Here is a 23,172-nt window from a genome sequence, read left to right as displayed (position 1 = left end):
TTCACCTCTATCTTGGGTAGATTCTGCATCTATCTCACACTCATCGATAACTAAAAAGGGCATTATTGTCTTTTTGTACCACCTTAGAATTGTTATTTGATATTTATTATCTTGATTGGGATTTTTTTTTTTTTTTTTTTTGGGTTGGGTTTTTGGATCGCTATTCTATTATAAATGAACAATATAATATTTGCTGAGGACTGAGATGTGAATGTGTGATTGGTCTGGTACATGGCTGCTTCTTAAGTTTTTGAATGATGGAAGCTACTAGTAAACAATACAATATTAATTACACGTAACAAGTGGGAGAAGAGAATATCGTAAAAAATAATGCACCAAGAAAGTAGAAACAAATCAAATTTTTTATTAACTAATATGAGAAAAAAATGATTTATTTATTTTTAATTGTTAATTAATAATTTTATGACAACCATCACCTGGTCCGATGGTTTTGACAAGTCCGTGAAAATCTCAAACCGAATAAGTATATGAACTAGAATATGAGATAAATATGATTAAAAAATTATAACGAGAATTAGGTTTTTTTATAATCATTAATTAAATGGCATGTAAGTACGTAACATCCTCGTTAATAAAAAATTTTAAACTACTTTTAGTTAGAATTTATTTTCTGATTATTATAAGAATAATTTACATTATTTTATAGTTACACGCTCAAATAGTAACATTGATGTTTTTGTAATTTCCCTTTTTTTTCAGTCAATCGTGTTGAAGTTTTGGTATTCCGTTTCATGACCATTCGTTCATCAATGGACAAAATATATAAAATTAAATTGACCACGTATGGCAATTCTGTAAATAAACGACAGAACGGGATGGAATGTGCGTACGTAGTTTTGCGAAAATTTCGGATGGAAAAATGGAAAGCACGACTCGGCGTCTTGCACACGACCCCTCCCCAGTATTGACGTGCTCCTATTTCCAAATTACGTATTTGACCATGTTCAGTAATTTGCGGGGGTGGAAAATAATCTGGATTAATCCGAGAAAACGAGAGGACACGTGGACGTGAGACGTAAAGCCAAATCACTGAGATCCAACTTTTTAAATTTCGGTGATTTGACTTATAAAATTTATTAAACAAAAAATAAAAATGTGATTAATTTCTGTGGGGCCGCTCACGAGCCATTTTTATAAAATATTGAGTGGTGATACATGTAAGATAAATTTATCTGGTGTAAATTGATATGATATTAATTTATTTATTAAATAAAAATAAATAATATGAGTCAATAGATATTTAATTTAATTAATTTTATTATGATACATCAGTTTATATAAGATAAATTTATATAAGAGTGTATGGCTATATCATTACTCTAAAATATTAATGCCAATTCTAGAGTATGAAGAAAATAAAAACCTAAATATTATGTGAAGTCCTTACCTAAAAAGAGAGTTTTTAATTGAAACCTCTATATTACTATAAAATAAAAATAAAAATTTTACACACCGCAATTTAAATCTTTTATAAAAATAAAAACTTTCTATCAATGGAATTATAATTACTATAAAAAAAATAAAAACTTTATCATCCCAATCTAAATCTTTTTTAAAAAATAAAAATAAAAAGTTTCTATCCCCTCAATGTAAACGGAATTATTTGTTTTTTATAACATTTCAAACTTAAATGTAAGTACGTAGAACATAAAGGATCTGAGTGAACTTCAAAAAGGACCTGAGTGAAATTTATCTATAACGTGTCAAAATTGATTGTGTTGCGTTTTCAATTTCAAAAATGATCCCTACAACTAACTGTAGGGAAATGGGGGCAGTATTAGCGTACCAAACTAAGTTGCTCCAAAGTTGACTTCTTGTCACCCAATGTTTTCAGTATTTAATGCCATTGAATCTAAAATCCCATTTTCTTTTCTTCTTCTTTAATATAGCAATCTAGGCCTGCTAGATTCAACAAAGTCATTTTTATACGATCAAAAAAATCATTAAATCTAAAGAATAAATAAATGTACATTAAAAAAAAATTGTTGAAGAGTTTTTTTAGGGGAAAAAAAAAATCAGAGAGAAGGAAGAATATGGCGACAAATGTGATAGGAAATGTTTTGACATGCTTCAAAGCAGAATCAAATGAATAGAAGCATCCTTTAAAAAAAAATTATTTTATAACAATTTAAAATTAAAAAACTCTAAAATATTTTTTTTACTTTTATTTTTGTGACAAACAAACTTTATAACGTAAAAATAGAGTTAAAATACGAGTGACCATTATTTACAAAGGTGCAGATTTGCAGGCACGTTTTTTGGTTAAAAGTAGTGAAAGTCATGAAATGATTAATTAATTTATTAATCAACTATTGAAACCATCCTAATTAAAACAATCTATATCATCACATCAATAAAGCTTTTGATTTCTTTGTCGGTGTAGAAAATTTGGACCAACTAAATGCACAGAATTCGTTGTATTTGCAATAGAAAAATGAATTAGTTACTCAATCAATGGGATTCTATGGACTGAATTTGAAGGGATGTCAAAATCAAAAGGTCCCACCAACCACCTCTGGATGTGCGTGTTTGGCTTCAGTTTCCCGAGAGAATCGATCAAAATCAACCTTCGGATTGGAACATAAATTAATTTGTACGTTAAAGAGTCAAACGATTATTTTTTTTTCTTTTCATACATTTTTATGTATTATTGAACCATTTCAAGCCAATTAAAAAAAAAAAAAAACTGCTCTGTTTGATAATTAAGTCCATTTTGAAGTAATTTTTTTTTTTTATGTATGATTTTGTAAACTACATCATAAAAATACATGCAGAAAGTTTATTATACATAATAATATGTGGGTGCAATATTTTGTAACCAAGATCATAAAAAAAAATTATTTCAACGAGTTTTAATAATATAATTTTGTAAGTCTACCACCATTTTTTTTATAAGTTGTGAATTTTTACTTTAAAAAATATTATCATCATTATAATTTATAATATTTCAAGCATGAAAGAATATATCTTACAGAAGAAGTTGGATTTGTAGACAATGTATTACTAGCCTGTTTGGTATTGAGGTGCTGCAGCTTTTAAAGTACAACTGTTGTAGAAAAAAAAACTATAATTATGAAACAAAAGTTAATAATATATATTAAATATAATTTTTAAATAATAATTTTGACAAAAATTATTAAAGATATAATAGATTTTTAAAAAAAATCATATTAACATAACTTACAAATTACAACAATTAGTGTTTACTAAATACTTTAATGCTGTACTTTTTAAACTATAATTGACCCACTTCAATCTTAAATGCATTCTACATTACACTCAAAATCAAACACACTGAACATATGATCGAAGACAAAGGTCACAGAGATTATTAATCTCTCTGTTCATAATATTAACCCATAAGATAGACGAAGTATCTTAGACTGACCCAATCATCCTTAAAATTATGGCATCTTATCCCTTGGATTTCAATCTTTTATTATAATCCGGCATCCCTATCTTTACTCATTTAATATTTCAACCGCCCCACATTCTCAATTTTTAACTCCGCCCCTTCCTATAATAGCTGGCCGTCACAAAAAAATTTGTGTGATATATATATTATAATATTTTAGGATATCTACTCCCTCAATATTTTACCCAAAAAAAAAAAAAAACCACATCCTTCCATTGGAGGAATTGCATCCCTTCCCTCGTGGAAGAAAACTAGAAAAGTGAAGTGAGAAATTAACCACCTGGCATTGGCAAAGTAAAATCCTTATCTCAATAAAATTGATGAGATTTTAATATTGAAGGGTGGTGGGGACTATAATTTGGTGAGGGGGTGGCGGTGCAAAGGTGACTTTTTCTTTTTCTTTTTTAAACTGGGCCACAAAAGAGGAGACAAAACTGGGGTCGCAAATCATTTAGTTAGCTTTTTGTTTCGTAGTGACCGAAGGAACTTGAGTCCGAAGAGTCAAAAGAGTATATAGGCCACCCCTCCCACTTTCGTTATTCTCTTTTCCTCTAATATTATATAAAAACATCTCTTTGTGTAACCTTTAAATCCTAAGAAGATTTTGTCGCTAACATTAAAGAAAGTGATTTAATATGACAGTCATACCACCAAGATCAAGTTTGTTACGCTCATCAACTTTACGGTCACATGAATTGGGTCGGTGCTTAAAACACCCCTTCATTTTGCACTTATTTTCAATTTTATCCTCACGGATAAGCCATAAAACGGTGCTTTAATTTAAAATGTTATTGTAGTAAAATTATTTTTCTTTTTTAGTTCATCAAACTAATGAATCTTCCATTGCTAAATGACGATGTGATTGGGAGTAGATTCTTCTTTCCTTTGGACCGCCAGTCATTTTGGTCCATTGTTGAAAGGATATAAGGTTTCTATGCCCACACCTTTTCATAACATAGATATTCATTGTCAACGTATAATCAATTGTGTAGTGGCTGAACAAAGTTTTGGTTCGGGAGGGGCCATAATGGAGATTGGGGAACTTGGATGGGCACACGGCAACATAAAAATTTTATATTTGAGACGGTTAAAACGTAAAATTTGTATGAAAATAGACTAAATTTCAGCCAAAATCTTTTTTTTTTTTTAATGGAACGCCAAGTCTTAAATTCCTACCGGTATAATGTCATTTGTTATCTATCCAACGTTTGTGTTACTTATTTGAAATTCTATATGAACACTTTGACGTTTAATGTTAGATATCATCGTCTTTATCTAATTTTTTAAATTTTTGCACAAAATGATTGTACAAGTAATGATTTATTTGATGATAACAAAATGATTATCTTAGTCATAAAATTTGATGAAACGTGGGTTATTTCTGTTAAATAGAAGTGTCTCATGTCGATTAATAATATAATATAAACTTGACTCTCGAGATAATTTGTGAGTATGAGTTCGACTCGTGTATTTCTATAATTTGATAATCAAATCTCGCCTAGTTATTGTTGAAAACCGGGACATACCATTGGCAAACAAGTTTGGGACTACCAAGCCCAAGTAGCCCATCTCAGAGCGAGTTTCAAATATGGCCCAAATACGAACTAGCCAGCCCGAAAGCATTCGGTTTGACATAACCCAAATAACCCGCCCAAAAGAGAGAGCGGTACATAACCGACCCGCTTTATCAATCAAATAGAATAAAACCCTAGGGTTTCTATTAACCCTCTCTCTTTGAATTCTGGACTTCAAAGCGCTTACGAAATGGTTCGTTTTTTAATCTTTCTCCTTTCATCTCTGTATTTAAGTTTAATTGGAACCAGAAGAATTCCTTATTTTCGGTTGCTTTTTATTTTGTGTTGTGCATTAAAACAGCCGCAAGGAGATTACATAGAGCTTCACAGGAAGCGAAATGGCTACCGTCTCGATCACTTCGAGCGCAAGCGCAAGAAGGAGGCGCGTGAAGTCCATAAGCGCTCCGAAATTGCCCAAAAGGTTTTTTAATTCTTCCAAAAACTACTTTTTTCTGTTTATTTATGAAGAATTTATTTGTGAGCTGAATTTTATTATTATATATTTTTTTTGAATTGTGATTACAGGCTTTGGGTATTAAGGGCAAGATGTTTGCTAAAAAACGCTATGCTGAGAAGGCTCTCATGAAGAAAACGTGAGTTCTTTTTTTTTTTAAACTAAATATTTTTCAAATTTCTGTTATTAGTATTTCTGAATTCTGGTGTCTATAATGTTGCTGCTTTTGGCATTAGATTTTGTCTATATTACTTCTTAAATGTAGGGGTATATTCAGAAACAGTAATTGAGTATGTATCATTAGCAGGTTCAATCAAGTTTTTCTTGTTATAAACGTTGGTAGTGTTCTCTCTGTTAATGAGGTGGCTTAGTGTATTAGTTTATTGATAGATGAATCAAATGGGAGAGCGTCATATAAGATTTTATAAGTCATGATCATCTGATCTTTTAACTAATGCACTCTGAATTATCAGATGATAATGTTTTTATTAATGATTAGTATCTTCTAAAGACCTACATGTGTAATACTTCATATATTAGGCTTCATCTCATTAGCTGGGTTTTACAGAGGTTTTCCATAGAGTACATATATGCTTTGTTTTGGTGTGTTTATCCTATTTCTATCCTTGGGATTTTTTTTAAAAATGGTGGATGAGTCTCCTACGTAGCCATTTCCATAGAGTTCTGATGGTGTCATGTTTACTATTCTAAGTTTTATGGAAGTTTAAGCGAATTTTCATTTTATTTGCAAATGTTCCAATTCTCCATTAATGGTATGCGTGATTGTTATCATATGAGATTGTAGATTTAAATGGCTGTGTTCAATTATTGTTTTTTGCATGATTGCATCTGCATATGTTCGACCACGAAAACGCTCTGATGTGATTAATTTTTCATAAGGATATTGAATAGTTACAGGTAAACGATTTGCTTGGGATAAAGTAATCATGAAACTTTGACCAATGTACCTTAGGAAAAATACATATCCAAACATAAATCTACAAATACCGCATATACGATCAAGAGTCGTAGAAAAAAAATTACTGCACTCAAAGGTAGGGCATTTCCCATTTTTATAGGAACTTCTGTACCAAAAACAATGGTATCTCCAATTATAGCCCCTTTGGGATGTAAAATATATCTCTTCTCACCATCCCCATAGTGTATGAGACAAATGTATGCATTCCTCAAAAAATCCGATTCGTGCGGATTCTTCCCCCAACTAACGAAGAGATCTTGGCGGAATTGCCACATATGAAATTAAGCACAATTTTGCAAAGTATGGCCCATAATAATCTATCTCCCGGAGCATACGATGATTCTTTCGCCGCCTGAGGCGTTAATTTACCTACTAAAATATCGCCAGTCTCTACCCAAGATCCCAGCATCACAATTCCATTTTTGTCTAAATTGCGGAGTAACCGGGCTTCTAGATGTGGTATTTCATTAGTGATCCTTTCGGGACCTTGACTTGGAATTATTGTTTTTTGCATGATTGCATCTGCATATGTTGTGTTATCCTGGGCAGTTGTGGATGCAATAGTGACTGATTTATGGAGTTATCTATTTTGTTTATCTTTTCATTTTTTTGCACCTTGGCGACAGTTTGGCTATGCATGAAGAGTCATCAAGTCGTAGAAAGGTGGATGATGAAGTTCAAGAGGGTGCTGTTCCTGCTTATTTGCTTGATCGTGAAAACACAACAAGAGCGAAGGCAAGTTGTTGATGCATTTTGGTATAAGATAGTCCACATACTATATGTACCCTCTTGTTGGGAAATTTGACATTTTGTTGTTTGTAGGTGCTTAGCAACACTATAAAGCAAAAAAGAAAAGAGAAAGCTGGAAAGTGGGAGGTACCCCTTCCCAAGGTAAGTTTGAAATTCAGTTTCTTCCTTTAGGGATTCTTTTGTACGCTTCTTTTGGGATTTTTGTGATGCATCAATTTTAAGTTTTGCCTCTCTAGGTTAGGCCAGTAGCGGAAGATGAAATGTTTAAAGTCATCAGATCTGGTAAACGAAGAAGTAAGTATTCTAACCAGCTTATTACTATGCAAATTCTGTGTATAGCACGTGTTGGCTTAACTTTTGATAGAACACGGCTTTGAACTTTGTTAATATGAGGTTAATGCGATTTCTTTTGGAAAGTGGGTTTGGGTGTTTTAATTTTGATATGAAGTGGTCAAAGGTATTTGGTTCTGAAGTGATCAGTATTTGTAATAGTCTGTGAAGCTTCTGTTTGCCACTCAGATGTGTGTGGGAATTGTGGTGAATTCTTTGTCATGGAAGAGCACTTACAAGATATTATCTCCTTGACTCCTAATGATCTCTGCTCGTTTTTTTACTTTTGCAGCCAAGCAATGGAAGAGGATGGTCACAAAGGCCACATTTGTTGGACCTGGTTTTACAAGAAAACCTCCCAAGTATGAGAGGTTCATTCGTCCTTCGGGTTTGCGTTTTACCAAAGCTCATGTGACTCACCCTGAACTTAAGTGCACCTTCAATCTTGAGATCATTGGAGTGAAAAAGAATCCTAATGGTCCGATGTATACCTCTCTTGGTGTTATTACTAAGGGGACGATCATTGAGGTAGAATATGATTGCCCTGAAATGTTATTAATTTGTGATGTCTGTTTATAATTGTAGTCTGTATCACTCACAAATCCTTCTTTGAATATTAGGTGAATGTCAGTGAATTGGGTGTGGTAACACCAGCTGGAAAAGTTGTGTGGGGTAAGCTCTTGGTTTTTGTGTTGCATTAACTATTATCCCGTTGTTTCCTTTACTTTGTTTTAAGCATTTTCTTATTTGTTTTCGTGTATGGATGCAGGAAAATATGCACAAGTGACAAATAATCCAGAGAATGATGGTTGTATAAATGCCGTTCTACTTGTTTGAGAGGATTACTGATATCATTTTACATGCTTGTTGCGGAGTATTTTATGTTTAAGTCCTAACTTCTTGAGTTGTACGTGTATAAACCGGCTTATCATGTGCAACTATTTTCTTAAGAGCACTTTATTTTATGCTGTCTTGAGCATAGTGAGTAGCCAGGTTTCGTTGTAACAGGCACCTGAATCCTGATGATGGGTGTTTCAATTTTGTTATAAAAAGTGGAACGTTTTGTTTGTTGTTTTTCTTGATTTGCATTGCTATGGGTTCGTCGCAGGCTTCTTGTTTGAGAACTTGGTTCTGCTAGTGTATGAGAATCGATAATCTACTAATTTAGGCCGCTTGAAGTAGTAGATTTGGAGCTTGCTCGCGAGTACCTACATTTAAGATCTAAATGAAAAGATATATAATTTTCAGGAATGTCCAAGCAAGCAAATTTAATCAAAGCTACAACTAGCTAAGCTCCTTCATCTTCAGGATGGGCAACAGCTGACCATCATCGACCGAATTAATCAAACATTCCAATGCCTGTAGGGTCTTCACCGTAACTGAAGAGGTGGTGGTGCAAGGTGGTAATTTTTGACAGTGACATGCGAAGACCAAAAAAAAAAGGGAAAAAAAATTTAATTTAGTCAAATTTAACATGATTTTTTTTAATTACATGAGACGATATTTACAATCCGATAACACTATTTAGATTTTATCATCTCTAATATTCAAAGGATGAGTGGATAATTAAGTATAGTACTATTTAGATTTTACCCTCTCTAATATTCGAGAGGTGTCACTCTACTCACAGTCTCACATTTCAATAGGGAAAAGATTATCTTCACTTAATTATATATCATAATTAAGGAAGGAAATAAGTCCCGCTACTTGTGAGGGCAAGGTTCTGACCACTCAGCCAAAGGTTGAGTGGTTAAATTTAACATAATTATTTAATGACTTAGTTAATTTATATCACTTATTTATTAGCATTAAGTTTTTTATTTTGATAAGTGAATCCATTTATGATACTTTTATTATTTAATTAATCATATTATATTGAATTTTTTTCCCTTTTCTATACATTTGTAAGATATTATAAATCATTTAGCTAGATTTAAAACAAAATTTATTCGTGTTTAGATTTGTAATACTACAACTACTATAGAAACTAGGATTAAAAACATGTTAAATACATATTTTATTTTTTTTAAAGTATTAAAAATTATGTCAAATGGGCAATCGACTGTGACACATGTTAACAATACTGTGAGATTCTTAACAAAAAATATAAATGACCAATAATTATATTCTAAAAGTGTATTATAATTATGGTTGTTGGTCATATTTTAATATCATAATTTATTCCCTTACTGTTTTCCCGACCAATAATTATAATTTTACAATATTATCCTTATTTTTTAAATATATTTTTACTTATATTGATTATAAATTATATAAATTAAAATTACAATAAAAAACTTAAATTCTAAAAATAAGAAATACAAATTTCAATGTGAATAAAAAAATTAATAATAAGATATCTTTCTCGTACGTTTTATTATTTAAAAAATCATATAATAATTATTATTTTATATTCTGAATAAAAAATCATATAATAATTATTATTTTATATTCTGAATAAAAAATCATATAATAATTATTATTTTATATTCTGAAAATAAAATATCAAACAAATAACGTATGAGTCCATATAAAGAGATATCGGAGATAACATATGATTTTAATTTTTTTAAGGTATATTTTAGTTTCGATTCTACTCTCTCAACATTGGTCAAATAACTAAAATTTCGAATTATAAGTCCAAAACCAAAATATTGATAAACATTTTAGATAACATATGAGTTCTCTCCACTCCCAGCTCTGGCATCACTTACACGCTGTTGACTAATCTTCAACGGTTGCCACATGCTCCACCATTTCATTATTATTGTTAATTTGTTAAATAACTGGAAATTATTGATAAAAAAAAATTCTTTAATTACAAATTTTAAAGAAATAGAAGTCGTTTTGAGAAATTTTAGGTCTCCAGTTACTAATGCTTACGCGAAATGATGAATGAAATAATATAAAATTGATGCGAGTATGATTCTCCACTCCTTGGTCTTAGGGATGATTTTAAGAAGTGAATCCGATAGGCTTACAGCTTACTAGAATGAGCAAAGAAGCCAAGACTCGGAAAACGCAAGGAACAGAGTTTGATTTGAGCAAATAGTTAGTGATTTCATGATCCTCCAAACAAGTAACAATTATACTAATTGAAATGTAGTCTGCATCCAGAGGCAAATTTAATTGAAACTATAATTACTTCCTAGATTATATCAAATTAAGCATTCATCATACTGAAATCTGGTTTCCAATTTAAATAACACATTTCAAGTTTTCAACATATAAATACTCCAGTCCTGCAAAGAGATTCTTGACCTCCATTATAGTTGCAGAGTAATCCTAAAGTACTGAAGCTAGCTTCTAAATGAGAAATGATATGTTAAAAGTACTCAAACAGGGAAATTACTCCCGATAATTGAAACAAAACTTGTATGCTCTAAATAACCTATAGAAATGCTTGTTAAGGCTCAGATTGATAATCAGAACTTCTTAAGAGATTTTATCCAAATAAAAGGCATTGCTATTGAAGGAAGGTATCCCAATTTTCAATAGGTGGCTGTAAGAGCTACAAACAATAGTCAATGCAACAGAGTAATGGAGTTGTCACAAATTTGTTTAACACTTTAATCAATAGATAGTAATCAAGCCCTGAGAAGCAGATGCAACTAAAATAGCAGACCTGCGTACACACATCAGGTTCAACATATGTTGCAGTACATCACATCTTAAAGTCACAGCAGTCATTATATTTGGGAATTTGTCTCCAAAATAAATTATTCATGACATCAAAAGCAACGAAGAAGCATAAAATTGCATAGCACCAGGTGAAGACTGGAAATACTATTGAACAGGTGTAGCTGAAATTTGGGGTTCAAGTACCTGTAGCAACCCTGTCGCCAGCCTCCTTGTTAAATCCTCAGCAGAGATTTTCACAACATCCCTTCTCATGCCAATGTCAGCTGCATATCGGCTAGCGCAATAGACAGTGACCGCTGTTGCAGCCATCCCATAGACATTGGTGGTCACAAGACGCAATGGAGTTGATAAGACAGCTGCAAGCGGTCCGCCTATAATAGACACTGCTTGGCCGCTCTGTCCCATTGTTCCTTGATCCACAACAAGGAGTCCAGTTTTGCAGTAGATTGCAAAATCCTCACAATTGTTCTTAAAGACATTATAGCATCCAAAACCATTGTCAAGCAGATACTTTGCTCGATGGATGACTACATCATCTGGGTCCGCGACTGCAAGAGTGCAAGTTCCACCACGAGCTTTCCCAAGAAAGAGAGCAGGGCTGACCCCATATTCAAAACGGTACAAGTTCCCACCAGAAAGAAAGCAGTTTAGGCAAGAGAGGACTACTCCATGACCCACTTCATTGGATGCGCAGGTGGGGCAGGGCGTTGGAAGTCGAGTTGTTCCTGAGCTTACCAACAGGACATCGATTACTGTCCCTGTTCCAACTTCTTGGCCCTGTCTAGTAAAATGAATGACTTTATCATCCCCAATATAGATGCCTGTTGTTGTCAAAGCGTAAAACTGATCATTTTCATGAAACTGAGGACTGGGAAATAGATACTGGACACAGATGATTACAAATGAAACAGAAAACACAAAAGGAAAAGAAAAAATTAAAAAAAAATCGCCAATTTACTCTAACCATTTTCAATATACCTCTGGTAATTGGTAAAGCAATAATGCTACACATCCAAAATGAGGTGTCATATCTAACAATCAATGGACTTTCTCAATTTCTAATTTAATTTATTAATTGCACCATTTTACTATCTACTATACCATTGACACCTCATTGTGATGAATTTTTTGGAACAAATTTTGGGATTTGTAGCATTATTCTTACTTAAACTATCAGTGTTATAAAAATGAAAACTTTTACTTGGAAGAAACTTCTTAACTCAGCAAACCATCTGATGTGTAATGGGGCTCCATATTCAATTATATAGAAACCAACAATGTATATTTCTAGATCTCAAACAGATAATCAAATAAATCTCGGAAGAACAAAAATTTCACTGCTTGCAGCTCTCAAAATTATACGAAACAAGAGAAATGAAACCCCTTTTGACAATGTAACTCAAACTTCAACCATCAAACACACTACCTGGATTTCTCAAACAATTTCTACGCTTCTCTCTATCAACAAATTAATTAACTACCACTAAATTGCACAAAAGATATTAATTTAATCACAGATTTATCACAGTTCATAATGCCAATTGAATTATAATTAAACAGAAAAAAAAAAAAGCAAACCGTGATGAGCATAAACATAAGCTCTCCAAGAATAGATATGATCCCCTGGTTTCAGGCTCTCTTTATCAATTCTGCATTTCGATAAATTCCACAATCAACAATACAACCATATCAAAATTAGTACGATGATAGCAAAATCTTTTAAAACAATTTTTTTTTTAAAATAAAATCAATAGAATCACCTGTTGGAGAGCAACCCCATCTCTCTCTCTCTCTCTCTTTCTAATGAAGATAATTTATTTTTTGTTTTTGTATTTGGGAATTTGATTGATTTTGATTCCTGTGTTCGAAAGTTGAAATCCAGAAGCAAACTTTCCGCTTGCCGTGTGCGAGTTTTGCAAGTTGGCGAAAAAGGGGCTTGTCGTTTCGTGAATTGACGGTTATGTCCTCCGTCACTCAACTTCGTCCTTAAGGCAACAAAGAGACAGGTGCCATGGTTGTGCACGCGTGGCAGCGGGCGGTGTGGGCATTCGAGGTGCGGGGTCCATTTTTTTGGCGTAATTGTAATTGACTTGAGTTATTATTATTATTTTTTTTTTTGAAAGAATTGACTTGAGTTATTAACTTAACTGGATAATGTTTTAAAAGAGATTCGATATTTTATATTTAATTATAGCCAAGCAACACTGACACTTTGCTATAAAGACATTATATAATTGGGGGGTCGTAGAATTTTCTTCTAATTAGTAATTAATAAAGAAAATATACAATTTATTATGAATTAAAAAGAACAATACTAAAATTAATTTTATTAAGCGAGCAAATATTCAGTTACACCATAAAACTATGCGGCAAGGATAGAATTTGATCAATGGGATTAGGGTAATAAATTGTTGTACAATATAATGTAAAATAATTTAATTGATTAGATTAAATATATCTTAGTCCACATGGATTATTTTTATTATTTTATCTTTTTATTAGACCAATAAATTTATAATGTGTCAGTTTATACAAAATAAATTCTTACAAAAGTAGTGAAAATGAATTGATTAATGAATAGATTCAAACAACTCTTTTCTTTTAACCAATATCGTAGCTCTATCATCGCTCTTAGAATTATCTATATTTGATCGTTGTATTAAAATTTAGAAACAAATTAGTCTTGAATAAAAGGGTTAAAATGTTCAAATCATTCATTTGATGACTTGGTGGTGCATTAAAAAATTCCAAAATTTTTCTAACATTATGTATATAATTTGTCATATACTGAGTAAAGTTATGAATTGATTTTGAAATTTTGGTAGATTTTTCTGATTGAGTAATGACCGACATTTTAAATTTTTGATCTCAAATTTTATTTTAAATGAAGTGTTATTCATTAAGTAGTTGGTAATTTTTCATAAATTTAAGTGAATTAATTGCATTATTTCACTAACTGATTGACAAATACCACATCATTTGAAATAATTTCCTAAGATAAAAAAATTGAGATGTATAGTACTACGCTTTATGATTTAATTGACTTTTATTGAGTTTTTAACTTGGTTAATTTTCCACATATTATTATACCATGCGATTAACGGCCACGTATTATTATACTATGTGATTAACGGCCTAGTGTATAATTTAATGAGTATTAAACTAAGAATTTTCCATCCACTCAAAGTAAAGCAATCACTCCGCGGTCTTCAATCTTCGTAATAATCTTTAAATTTCAAAAATCAAGAAGAATATTCAGCCGACTCACTTTAGTAATTGAAAATGCCGTTAAATCTCCAATACTGAGCTTTGGGTTTGGGCTTAAGGTTTTATTGCAGGCTTTGAATATGTGGAAGTCCATTACTTTTTTATTATAAGGCCCAGCGGAATTCATTAGACGGTTTTGACCATTTTATGAGGTGAACTTTTTTCCCTTGTTTGAAAAAGAATGTATAAAAAAAAGGAAACGTGGGCTCACTATACCCTTTTTACTTTTCCTACAGAAAAACGGTTTGAATATTATGCCTCTCAAGATGGACTTGTACATGAATAACGTTTTTGAAAGGCATTTTAGCAAGTACTTCATGGAATATGTTAGCCTATTATTGCATAAACTGTTCATATACTAATAAGATTATCTCAAGAATAAAATTTTATTAAAAATTATACTCGCGTTGAGAAGGGTGTTTGACATATGATTTTTAGGTAAGTGGAGTGACTTATCTTATTTATAAACTTAAATAACTTCACTTTTACTAGCAAATGTAGATACAACTCAATAATCTCCTTTTCGAATGAAACCATTGCCGAACTTTGGTCCTTTCATCTGACACACCTTAGTTGTTTTACCACCATTTTGCGACTAGTAGGGTCTGGTTCTAATGCTATTTGTTATTATTAGGGTCTGATTCTGATGTCACTTGTTGGGAAAGTTTAACTTAAAATTTGTAGGTATTCAACATAAAAAACTAATTTACTGAGTGAGGTGGCATATTCTATTTATAAACCTAAGTAACACTTTTTACTAATTAATATGGAACACAGTTCAATAACTTGTATTGATTTAAATGCTTACATGTAAATATAAGAGAAGTCATTTTTACAATATTGTCAATGATATTAAAAAATATATCAAGTTACCAACGGCTATTATCATTTATAAATTATATTCTTAACGAACGATGCAAATGCGATACAAAAATGATGGGACATTTACGGTAAGAACACAATTATTAAATAGTACAAAACGTTAAAATACCACGCTTTGTGTATCAAATTATCTATATATTTTGGAATGATTCAAAAGAACAAGCTAGTTAATGAGGCGACAACTAATCAACAAGAAAATTACTTTTGAAAAATTAAAAAAATTACGTAGTGATGGAATTGCAACGTGTGAATCGAACCAAAAACCAGGACTAGGACATGGAGGGTGAATGGCAAAAGAGACAAATATTGGTGGGTTCACATTTTCAAAAGCCCACAAAAGCCAGTGGGAATACCGAATCCATTCGTTTATTCAATGATGGCCGATAGCAGTGGGATTTCTGCGGCCGCTTGCCTTCCATATTGCACATTTGCATTTGCTCTGTCTAACAAGATTTGTCTTGTGTGTTAATTACAATTATGAATTACATAATTCTTCAAAAAATTTCTTGGCTTAGAAGAAAAATGAAATTTTTTATTCTTTCTTTTTTTTTTTTAATTTAATTTTTCAACATTAGCCATGAAATCACAATGTCGCAGTCTTAAGAGACAAATCACAAGCTACAAAGGATAAACATAATTATTATTTTCACTTATGTTATTTTCTTATTAGTATTTTCAATCAACGTATACTCAAGACCAATCAATTTTTTTTTTAAATTGTTATTACTTTGTTAAAAGGATTGGACACGATAATATAACTTTATCTTACAATTTATTTTCTTATAAATCAATAATGGCGAATAAGTTACAAAAGTATGCATATGTTATAATTTTTTTAATCTCATTATTATTAGGGGAAAAAAGTTTTTTTGAACAAATATAGAAGGAATTTCATCGTATGAACTATGAACAGTCAATATTGGACGATGTTTTCTTGGTCAAACAATAAGTAAGAATTGATGCATTAATCATATGCTTGTTTTCATTTATTCTTAGTCAATTAAATACATAGGTGATGAATATTGGAATTTTAAAGACCACTGGCCACTGTTATGCGACACGTGTCATTCGATCAAATCAACCTCGATTCAGAGTACCTCCCCCCACGGAAACAAAACGACGAGTCGACGACTCCCTTGGTAAGCTCTAGCATATTCGCAGCTTCGGAAGATATTCCCACGGGAATCACCTCCGTCCAATCCCCTTCCGCCACGGAACTGCATCACGTGACGTGTCTACGTCACTACATCTTAACGGACCCCAATTCATACGTGGCATCCAACGTGTACTCCCAACTTCCAGAAAAAATTATGCGACCAATAAAATATACTCAATTCCCCTCTCTTCCTCCACTTTTCGTCTTCTCCACTGAAACTTTTCCCCTCAGAAATCCTGAAATTTATTCAAAAGAAAAATTCGAAGAAAAATAATTGAAAAAGCCCGAGCCATGAACGATGAAACGCAAGCGACTTCGTCGTCTAAGGCGTTTTCGTTCATATCGAGGAGCTGGCGAGAAGTGCGCGACTCGGCTGACGCCGATATCCAGCTGATGAAGAACCGAGCCAATTCGTTTAAGAATTTGGCGACCTCGTTCGACCGAGAGCTGGAGAATTTCCTTAATTCGGCGAATAGGTCGTCGGCGCCGGCGGAAATCGACTTCGTGAAGAAACTGCAGCCGAAAATCTCGGAATTCCGGCGAGTTTACTCGGCGCCGGAGATCAGTAAGCGGGTGCTGGAGAAATGGGGCCCGCGGGCGAGGATAAGGATAGATTTGTCGGCGATAAGGAACGCGATAGTGTCGGATGTGGATGTGGATGCGGATGCGGAGAGGGATGGTGGTGGAATTATCGAATTTGATAGGGGTAAAAGAGGAAGAGTAGGTTTTAGAGAGCTTTGGGGAGAGAGAGAGGTTGGGGAATGGGAGCCAATACGGACGTTGAAGATGAGACTGAGGGAGTTTGAGAGGAAAAGGGAGTTATCAGTTGAGGAAATTTTTGGTGGGTTTAAGAGTAGTGACTTTGTTGAGAAAGTTAAATCCAGCTGGGTATGTTTTCTTTTTTCCTTTTTCATTATTCTTTTTTTATTTTTTTTCATATTTTTTTTAATTATGTGTTGTTTGTATATCATATTTTCCGGTGATTAAGGATTTTAATGGGTTTAGGCTTAATAAAGAGTAAAATAGAGTATGGAATGGAACCGGTATCTGTCAAGTATAAGTGGGTGGATGATTAGTATACATTAGCTCCCGAGTCTCAAGGAAATTGGTGTAATTAGCTGAACACTAAAGTGTTGTGCTTTCAAAATTAAGCAGAAGCACAATAGCTATAAAAATTCCTTGGGTGATATTGATGGTTAAGAAGAAACCTAAAGTGGTCATTGTGGTTGCACTGGTTGGTTCTTCTGTGAGCATGATGAAAAAAATTAAGAGATGTTGACTGTAGAAATAGAGTTGGGTGGATGAATTGGAGAATTGTTAAGGGAAAGTCAATTCAAATAATCTGGCGATGGCTGGTGTGAAGGATTGGCTTGATTAACTAGTGGTAGAGATGAAGTAGTAGTGAATAAAAGACATAGCTATGATATTGAGCACAGGAATGAGCAATGGAGACCTATGGTTGGCCCAAACGAATCAGTCCCTTAAGAAGTCAAAGGTTACATTTTGAATATATCTCTTTTATGTCAAGGTTAGCTGGTAATTTAGAGGTAGAAATTCAAGAAACTAGGAGTCAGTCTGTGATCGCTAACATGAAGATTTTCAGCTGAAATTTGTGGCTCTACATCACTCTTGATTGTTTCCTGAGTTCCAATGCAGCCTTACATCATTACTCTTGTTTCTTTTCATGGCAAGTATAACAAAATCCTTATATCAATTCCGGTCCAACAGACCAAAAATTAAAAAAAGAAAAGTGTGCATGAAGTTGTATATTGGCATTTATACTTTAAGAACTGCGTTGAGGTCTATGCATTGTTTCATAAGACATGCACGCTCAACTGAATTTGAAGCTGTAAAAGTGTTGCTTCTGTCTGGCTATTTTTGTTTTTCCTCCAATAAAAAATGGCATGCCTTTTTCATTCCCTACCCATGAGATACCAACATAATAAAGAGACAGAAAGTGGGAAAATGAGGTTGCCTTGCTAGTAAGCCTGCTCTGGGATATTTGCGATTAACTTTAATAATGAATGTTAGCCAGATTTTTCAATTGCTTTACATCATTTATGCTTTCTGGTGTCTTGTAATACTGAATAATTCGTTGAACGTAAGGTTGATACATTTTCTAATTGTATATTTTTATGTTTGTTTGTGCAGAAAGCAATTTGTAAAGAGCCTGAGGAGTCGAAGGTTGGTGTCTAACCTATAAGAATTCTATTGACTTCATATGTGTGCATGCTCATTTCATTTCAAAATTTTATGGCATCACATCCTTGCATTATAAAGGACCTTTACAAATGTTTTTTTGTCCTTTATATTGAGCACACCATTGTGTCAATTATATTATTTGATTGATGCCTTGCTTGACTTTGTAACTCCATGTAATTTTAAGATTTTTGTGAGGTGTTAGCATGAAAGCTGTTTCTACATTATTCTAGCTGGATCAGTATTGTATAAGTGAAGTATATAAAAAAAAGAATCAATGCAGTGCATTAATTTACTAATATTTTAAATATGACTTGTTAATTTCTTTTGGCGATTGTTGTGTTCATACCTGAGATGAGGATTACACTTGGTAGGCCAGTGATATTGGGGCTAGCCTTTGTCTTTCTTTTCTTTTTTTGTTTTGGCTTCTGTGGAGCCTGGATTTTTCCGAGTTCATTTGTGAGCTGTAAGCCTCTAGACAGAATCCCAAACTCATAGTCATATGGAACTGTTAGGTCTTGGCCATTGCTTTCTACATACTAGGATTACTTATCTTAACAAGGCCTGAATCCTAAGTTCACCAAAACAAGCAACTTCTTTTGCAGTTGGGATGCATGAAAGGTAAGACATTAAACAAAGCACTGGCCTCTGAAAGAAAACAAACAAGTTTAATAAAGTACTATTTTTTTGGGATTTATAAGATTTTTTTTCTGATTTTTTTCTTTTTTTTTCTTTTACCTAATGTAGGATGTACCACCACTGGATCCCACGGAACTTTTGGCACATTTGGTTCGGCAATCTGGACCATTTTTGGATCATCTTGGTGTTAAACGAGGCAAGTAATTGATACTATTTCTGTAATTTTTTTTAAAAAAAATTCAAATGCAAGATAAGTAGCTTATCTATTCTACTAGAATGAAATTTCATGTTCTTATTTTTGTCAGTACTTTATCTTGAACTTCTGGTGGACTAATAATTTGGCTGCTGAGCTCAAAAATATTGTGGCTTTTTTGCGAAGACAACCCATAACTTGAAGAGTTGAAGTTCAAAAAAGAAAATAATAATAATAATAATGACTTGGCCAGTTGGCAAGGTTTAGACCTGAAATGAGAAGTTCCACCTTTAACTTGGCTAATACTTGTTAGCTGAGAAGATTTAAAGGATATGACAGTCAGATTAAGTGCCATCGTTTTTCTTGAAAAATTTGGGTGAAATGTAAGTACTAGATGAAATGGAAATGTTTTCTGATGATTTGGCTATTTTACTCTTGTTCCTCCTCTATCTTTGTTTATTTTATTTTATTATTATTATTTTTCATAAGAATCTACCTTTGTATATCTGATTTTTTTTGGGAGAAGATATCAATCATTAGCTTGCATATTCTAGGTAAGGACCATTTAGTCAGGTGATAAATTACTTGCCTTTCCACACACGTAGGTAGGGATTCAACCCCCCTTGTGTGAAATGTGGGGAAGGATTCTTCCAATAATATGGAACCAGATCCGATCCATTTTGGGCCTAGTCATCCAGAATGCAAAATACCAAAGCTACCTAGGTAGGGTCCGTCAAATTTCTGATTGAATGTAATACTCCAAGGAAAAAAAAGGAGAGTTATTTATAATTTATTGGGCAAATTAGGTTGGAGATAACTATTATAAAGAGCACCATTACAATTTTTTTCACTTTTGATGTCCATTAGCCAATGAATATTGGACTTGTTTTCCTTATTTTGTTGATTAATTTATCACTATGATAGGTTTGACACTTTATGCTGCTATTAAATTTAAGTGTTCTGTATACTATTTCAGATCTATGTGACAAGATAGTGGAGAGCTTGTGCAGCAAACGCAAAGAACAACTTCTCTTGCGCTCAATAGCTGGAGGAGAATGCTCTGTTCTTGAGAATGATAACATAAATGATGAACTAGATTTAAGGATAGCCAGTGTCCTACAAAGTACAGGACATCATTATGAAGGTGGCTTTTGGACAGACTTTGGAAAGGATGACCTGTCTGACAAAAAAAGAAATGTTGCCATTGTCACAACTGCTAGTCTTCCATGGATGACTGGAACTGCTGTGAATCCACTTTTTCGAGCAGCTTATTTAGCAAAGACTGAACAACAAAATGTTACACTTTTGGTTCCCTGGCTTTGTAAGTCGGACCAAGAATTAGTTTATCCTAATGTCACTTTTTGTTCGCCAGAAGAGCAGGAAAACTACATGCGTAATTGGCTCGAGGAAAGGGTTGGCTTTAAGGCAGATTTTAAAATCTCCTTTTATCCTGGAAAGGTAGCTTTTGGATGAATTAAATTATGCATCAACTTTCTTTGTCGTACTGAGAACAAAATGCCTGATTATTTGTTTCTTGTTGTTTCTTAGTTCTCAAAAGAAAGACGTAGTATAATACCTGCTGGAGATACTTCTCAGTTTATTCCGTCAAAAGATGCTGATATTGCAATCCTAGAAGAACCAGAGCACCTGAATTGGTACCATCATGGTAAGCGCTGGACTGATAAATTCAACCATGTTGTTGGTGTTGTCCACACAAATTACTTGGAGTATATCAAGAGGGAAAAGAATGGGGCTCTGCAAGCTTTCTTTGTGAAACACATTAACAATTGGGTCACTAGAGCATACTGTGACAAGGTATGTTAAAATTTCCTGGATGTTGTCTTGCAACTCAATTTATTGATTGTGGAAACTGTGATCTAATAAAAATTTTCAAGTATGTTAAAGTGCTCTGCCGTCTTAAATTTTATTTTCCCCATTCAGGTTCTTCGTCTTTCAGCTGCCACTCAGGATTTACCAAAATCTGTGATTTGCAATGTCCATGGTGTAAATCCAAAGTTTTTGCAAATTGGTGAAAAGGTTGCTACAGATAGGGAACAAGGGCAGCAAGCCTTCTCAAAAGGAGCCTATTTTCTGGGGAAGATGGTTTGGGCAAAGGGTTACAGGGAGTTGATAGATTTGCTGGCAAAGCACAAGAATGATCTTGATGGTTTCAAGTTGGATGTTTTTGGAAATGGAGAGGATGCTTATGAAGTACAGAGTGCTGCTAAAAGACTGGATTTGAATCTCAACTTTCAGAAAGGAAGAGACCATGCAGATGATTCTCTTCATGGGTAAGCATCCTACCGCAACCTGTTTTGTTAAATAATTATAAAATACATCTAAATGTGAACCTGCTCGAGGTTAAATTCTCATCAGGATGAGCTTCTCTGTTGTGCTAGCAAAATGAATATGTTTTCTGTATCAATGGCTATTTTAGGTTTGAACTCCTTGTTTATAAAACTGTACTTGTTGTATGCATATATAGCATCTAGCTATACATAGATGATAGATATGCATGTCTTCTTGGGTTTTCATTCGTGAAATTGTTCTCACATCATCCTTTTATACAATTTTTTTTCTTTGCTTTGCTTGCAGGTACAAAGTCTTCATCAATCCTAGTATAAGTGATGTACTCTGCACAGCTACTGCAGAAGCACTTGCCATGGGAAAATTTGTTATTTGTGCCGACCACCCATCAAATGAGTTCTTTAGGTCATTTCCCAACTGTTTGACTTACAAGACGTCCGAAGACTTTGTTGCCAGAGTGAAAGAAGCATTGGCGAATGATCCTCAGCCTCTAACTCCGGAGCAGAGATACAATCTATCATGGGAAGCTGCCACCCAGAGATTTATCGAATACTCTGAGCTCAACAGAATCCTGAATAACAACAAAGATGATGCAAAATCAAGCAGAAATGATGGAAAGATCATAAGAAAGTCATTTTCAGTGCCTAACCTATCTGAGGTAGTTGATGGAGGGTTGGCGTTTGCTCACTACTGTTTCACGGGGAATGAGTTCCTTCGACTATGCACTGGTGCGATACCTGGTACACGAGACTATGACAAGCAGCATTGTAGAGACCTACATCTCTTGCCACCCCAGGTGGAAAATCCTATCTATGGCTGGTAAATCGGTTACTGCTTTCTAAAAGAAAACCACTCTGTATAAATTATGTTGCACTACCTAGGGGACAATTTAGGCGTGCTAGTCTGAAGATGTAATCTACTTGTATTAACAGTGTATTCATTATGAACCACATATCTAGAAAGCAAATAGAAATTTTGTTTCCACATGTTTATAGATGCACGAATAGTAGTCTCTTGTGAAAATAAACCATATTTTTGTTGTAAGCAATTTCTGATAATTAATGAATGTTAATTTAGCTCAAACTGGAATACTCTTGTCATCCCTTTTCTATCTTTCGTGCTCGTGGTTTCATTTGTTGGATGATTTTGTTTAGTGTTCTTCAATCTGAAGCTTTCTCTTAGCCCTTAAAAGTTTTTCTTTTGGAGTATGAATCTTGGAGTCTTGAGCACGAGAAAATTCCAGCTCTCACTTCAAACGCAAATGAGCGCAATGTTTACACCCAAAATCCTTTTGTAAACATGTCGAAGAGTAAATTTTCCAAAATCTTTCATGAAAATTTTACAAAATTCATCAAAAAAAAAAG

General features: G+C 33.3%; 3 protein-coding genes across 3 annotated transcripts; 2 read left to right on the top strand and 1 right to left on the bottom strand.

The window, feature by feature from the left end:
* Positions 1–5,115: 5,115 nt before the first annotated feature.
* LOC18039499 (ribosome biogenesis protein NSA2 homolog) lies at positions 5,116–8,597 on the top strand. The gene is made up of 9 exons (XM_006430003.2): positions 5,116–5,203; positions 5,312–5,431; positions 5,536–5,603; positions 7,070–7,178; positions 7,266–7,334; positions 7,430–7,487; positions 7,816–8,051; positions 8,144–8,195; positions 8,293–8,597. Exons 1-9 carry the CDS (start codon positions 5,201–5,203, stop codon positions 8,358–8,360), a joined length of 783 nt encoding a protein of 260 aa, XP_006430066.1. The 5' UTR covers positions 5,116–5,200; the 3' UTR covers positions 8,361–8,597.
* A 2,464-nt stretch (positions 8,598–11,061) lies between these two features.
* LOC18040038 lies at positions 11,062–13,172 on the bottom strand. Its single transcript, XM_024182691.1, has 3 exons — positions 12,926–13,172; positions 12,744–12,814; positions 11,062–11,986 (listed from the first exon to the last, which is right to left on the bottom strand). Exons 1-3 carry the CDS (start codon positions 12,943–12,945, stop codon positions 11,310–11,312), a joined length of 768 nt encoding a protein of 255 aa, XP_024038459.1. The 5' UTR covers positions 12,946–13,172; the 3' UTR covers positions 11,062–11,309.
* A 3,202-nt stretch (positions 13,173–16,374) lies between these two features.
* On the top strand, positions 16,375–22,880 carry LOC18038710 (digalactosyldiacylglycerol synthase 1, chloroplastic). The gene is made up of 7 exons (XM_006430000.2): positions 16,375–17,358; positions 18,622–18,654; positions 19,417–19,504; positions 20,478–20,959; positions 21,050–21,316; positions 21,443–21,792; positions 22,097–22,880. The coding sequence occupies exons 1-7, from the start codon at positions 16,762–16,764 to the stop codon at positions 22,629–22,631; spliced, it is 2,352 nt and encodes a 783-aa protein (XP_006430063.1). The 5' UTR covers positions 16,375–16,761; the 3' UTR covers positions 22,632–22,880.
* Positions 22,881–23,172: the final 292 nt, after the last annotated feature.

This window comes from Citrus clementina, unplaced genomic scaffold (assembly GCF_000493195.1).
Source record: "Citrus clementina cultivar Clemenules unplaced genomic scaffold, Citrus_clementina_v1.0 scaffold_6, whole genome shotgun sequence".
Taxonomy (NCBI): domain Eukaryota; kingdom Viridiplantae; phylum Streptophyta; class Magnoliopsida; order Sapindales; family Rutaceae; genus Citrus; species Citrus x clementina.
Note: the sequence above shows the minus strand (reverse complement) of the source record. Positions and strands in the feature narration are given on the sequence as shown.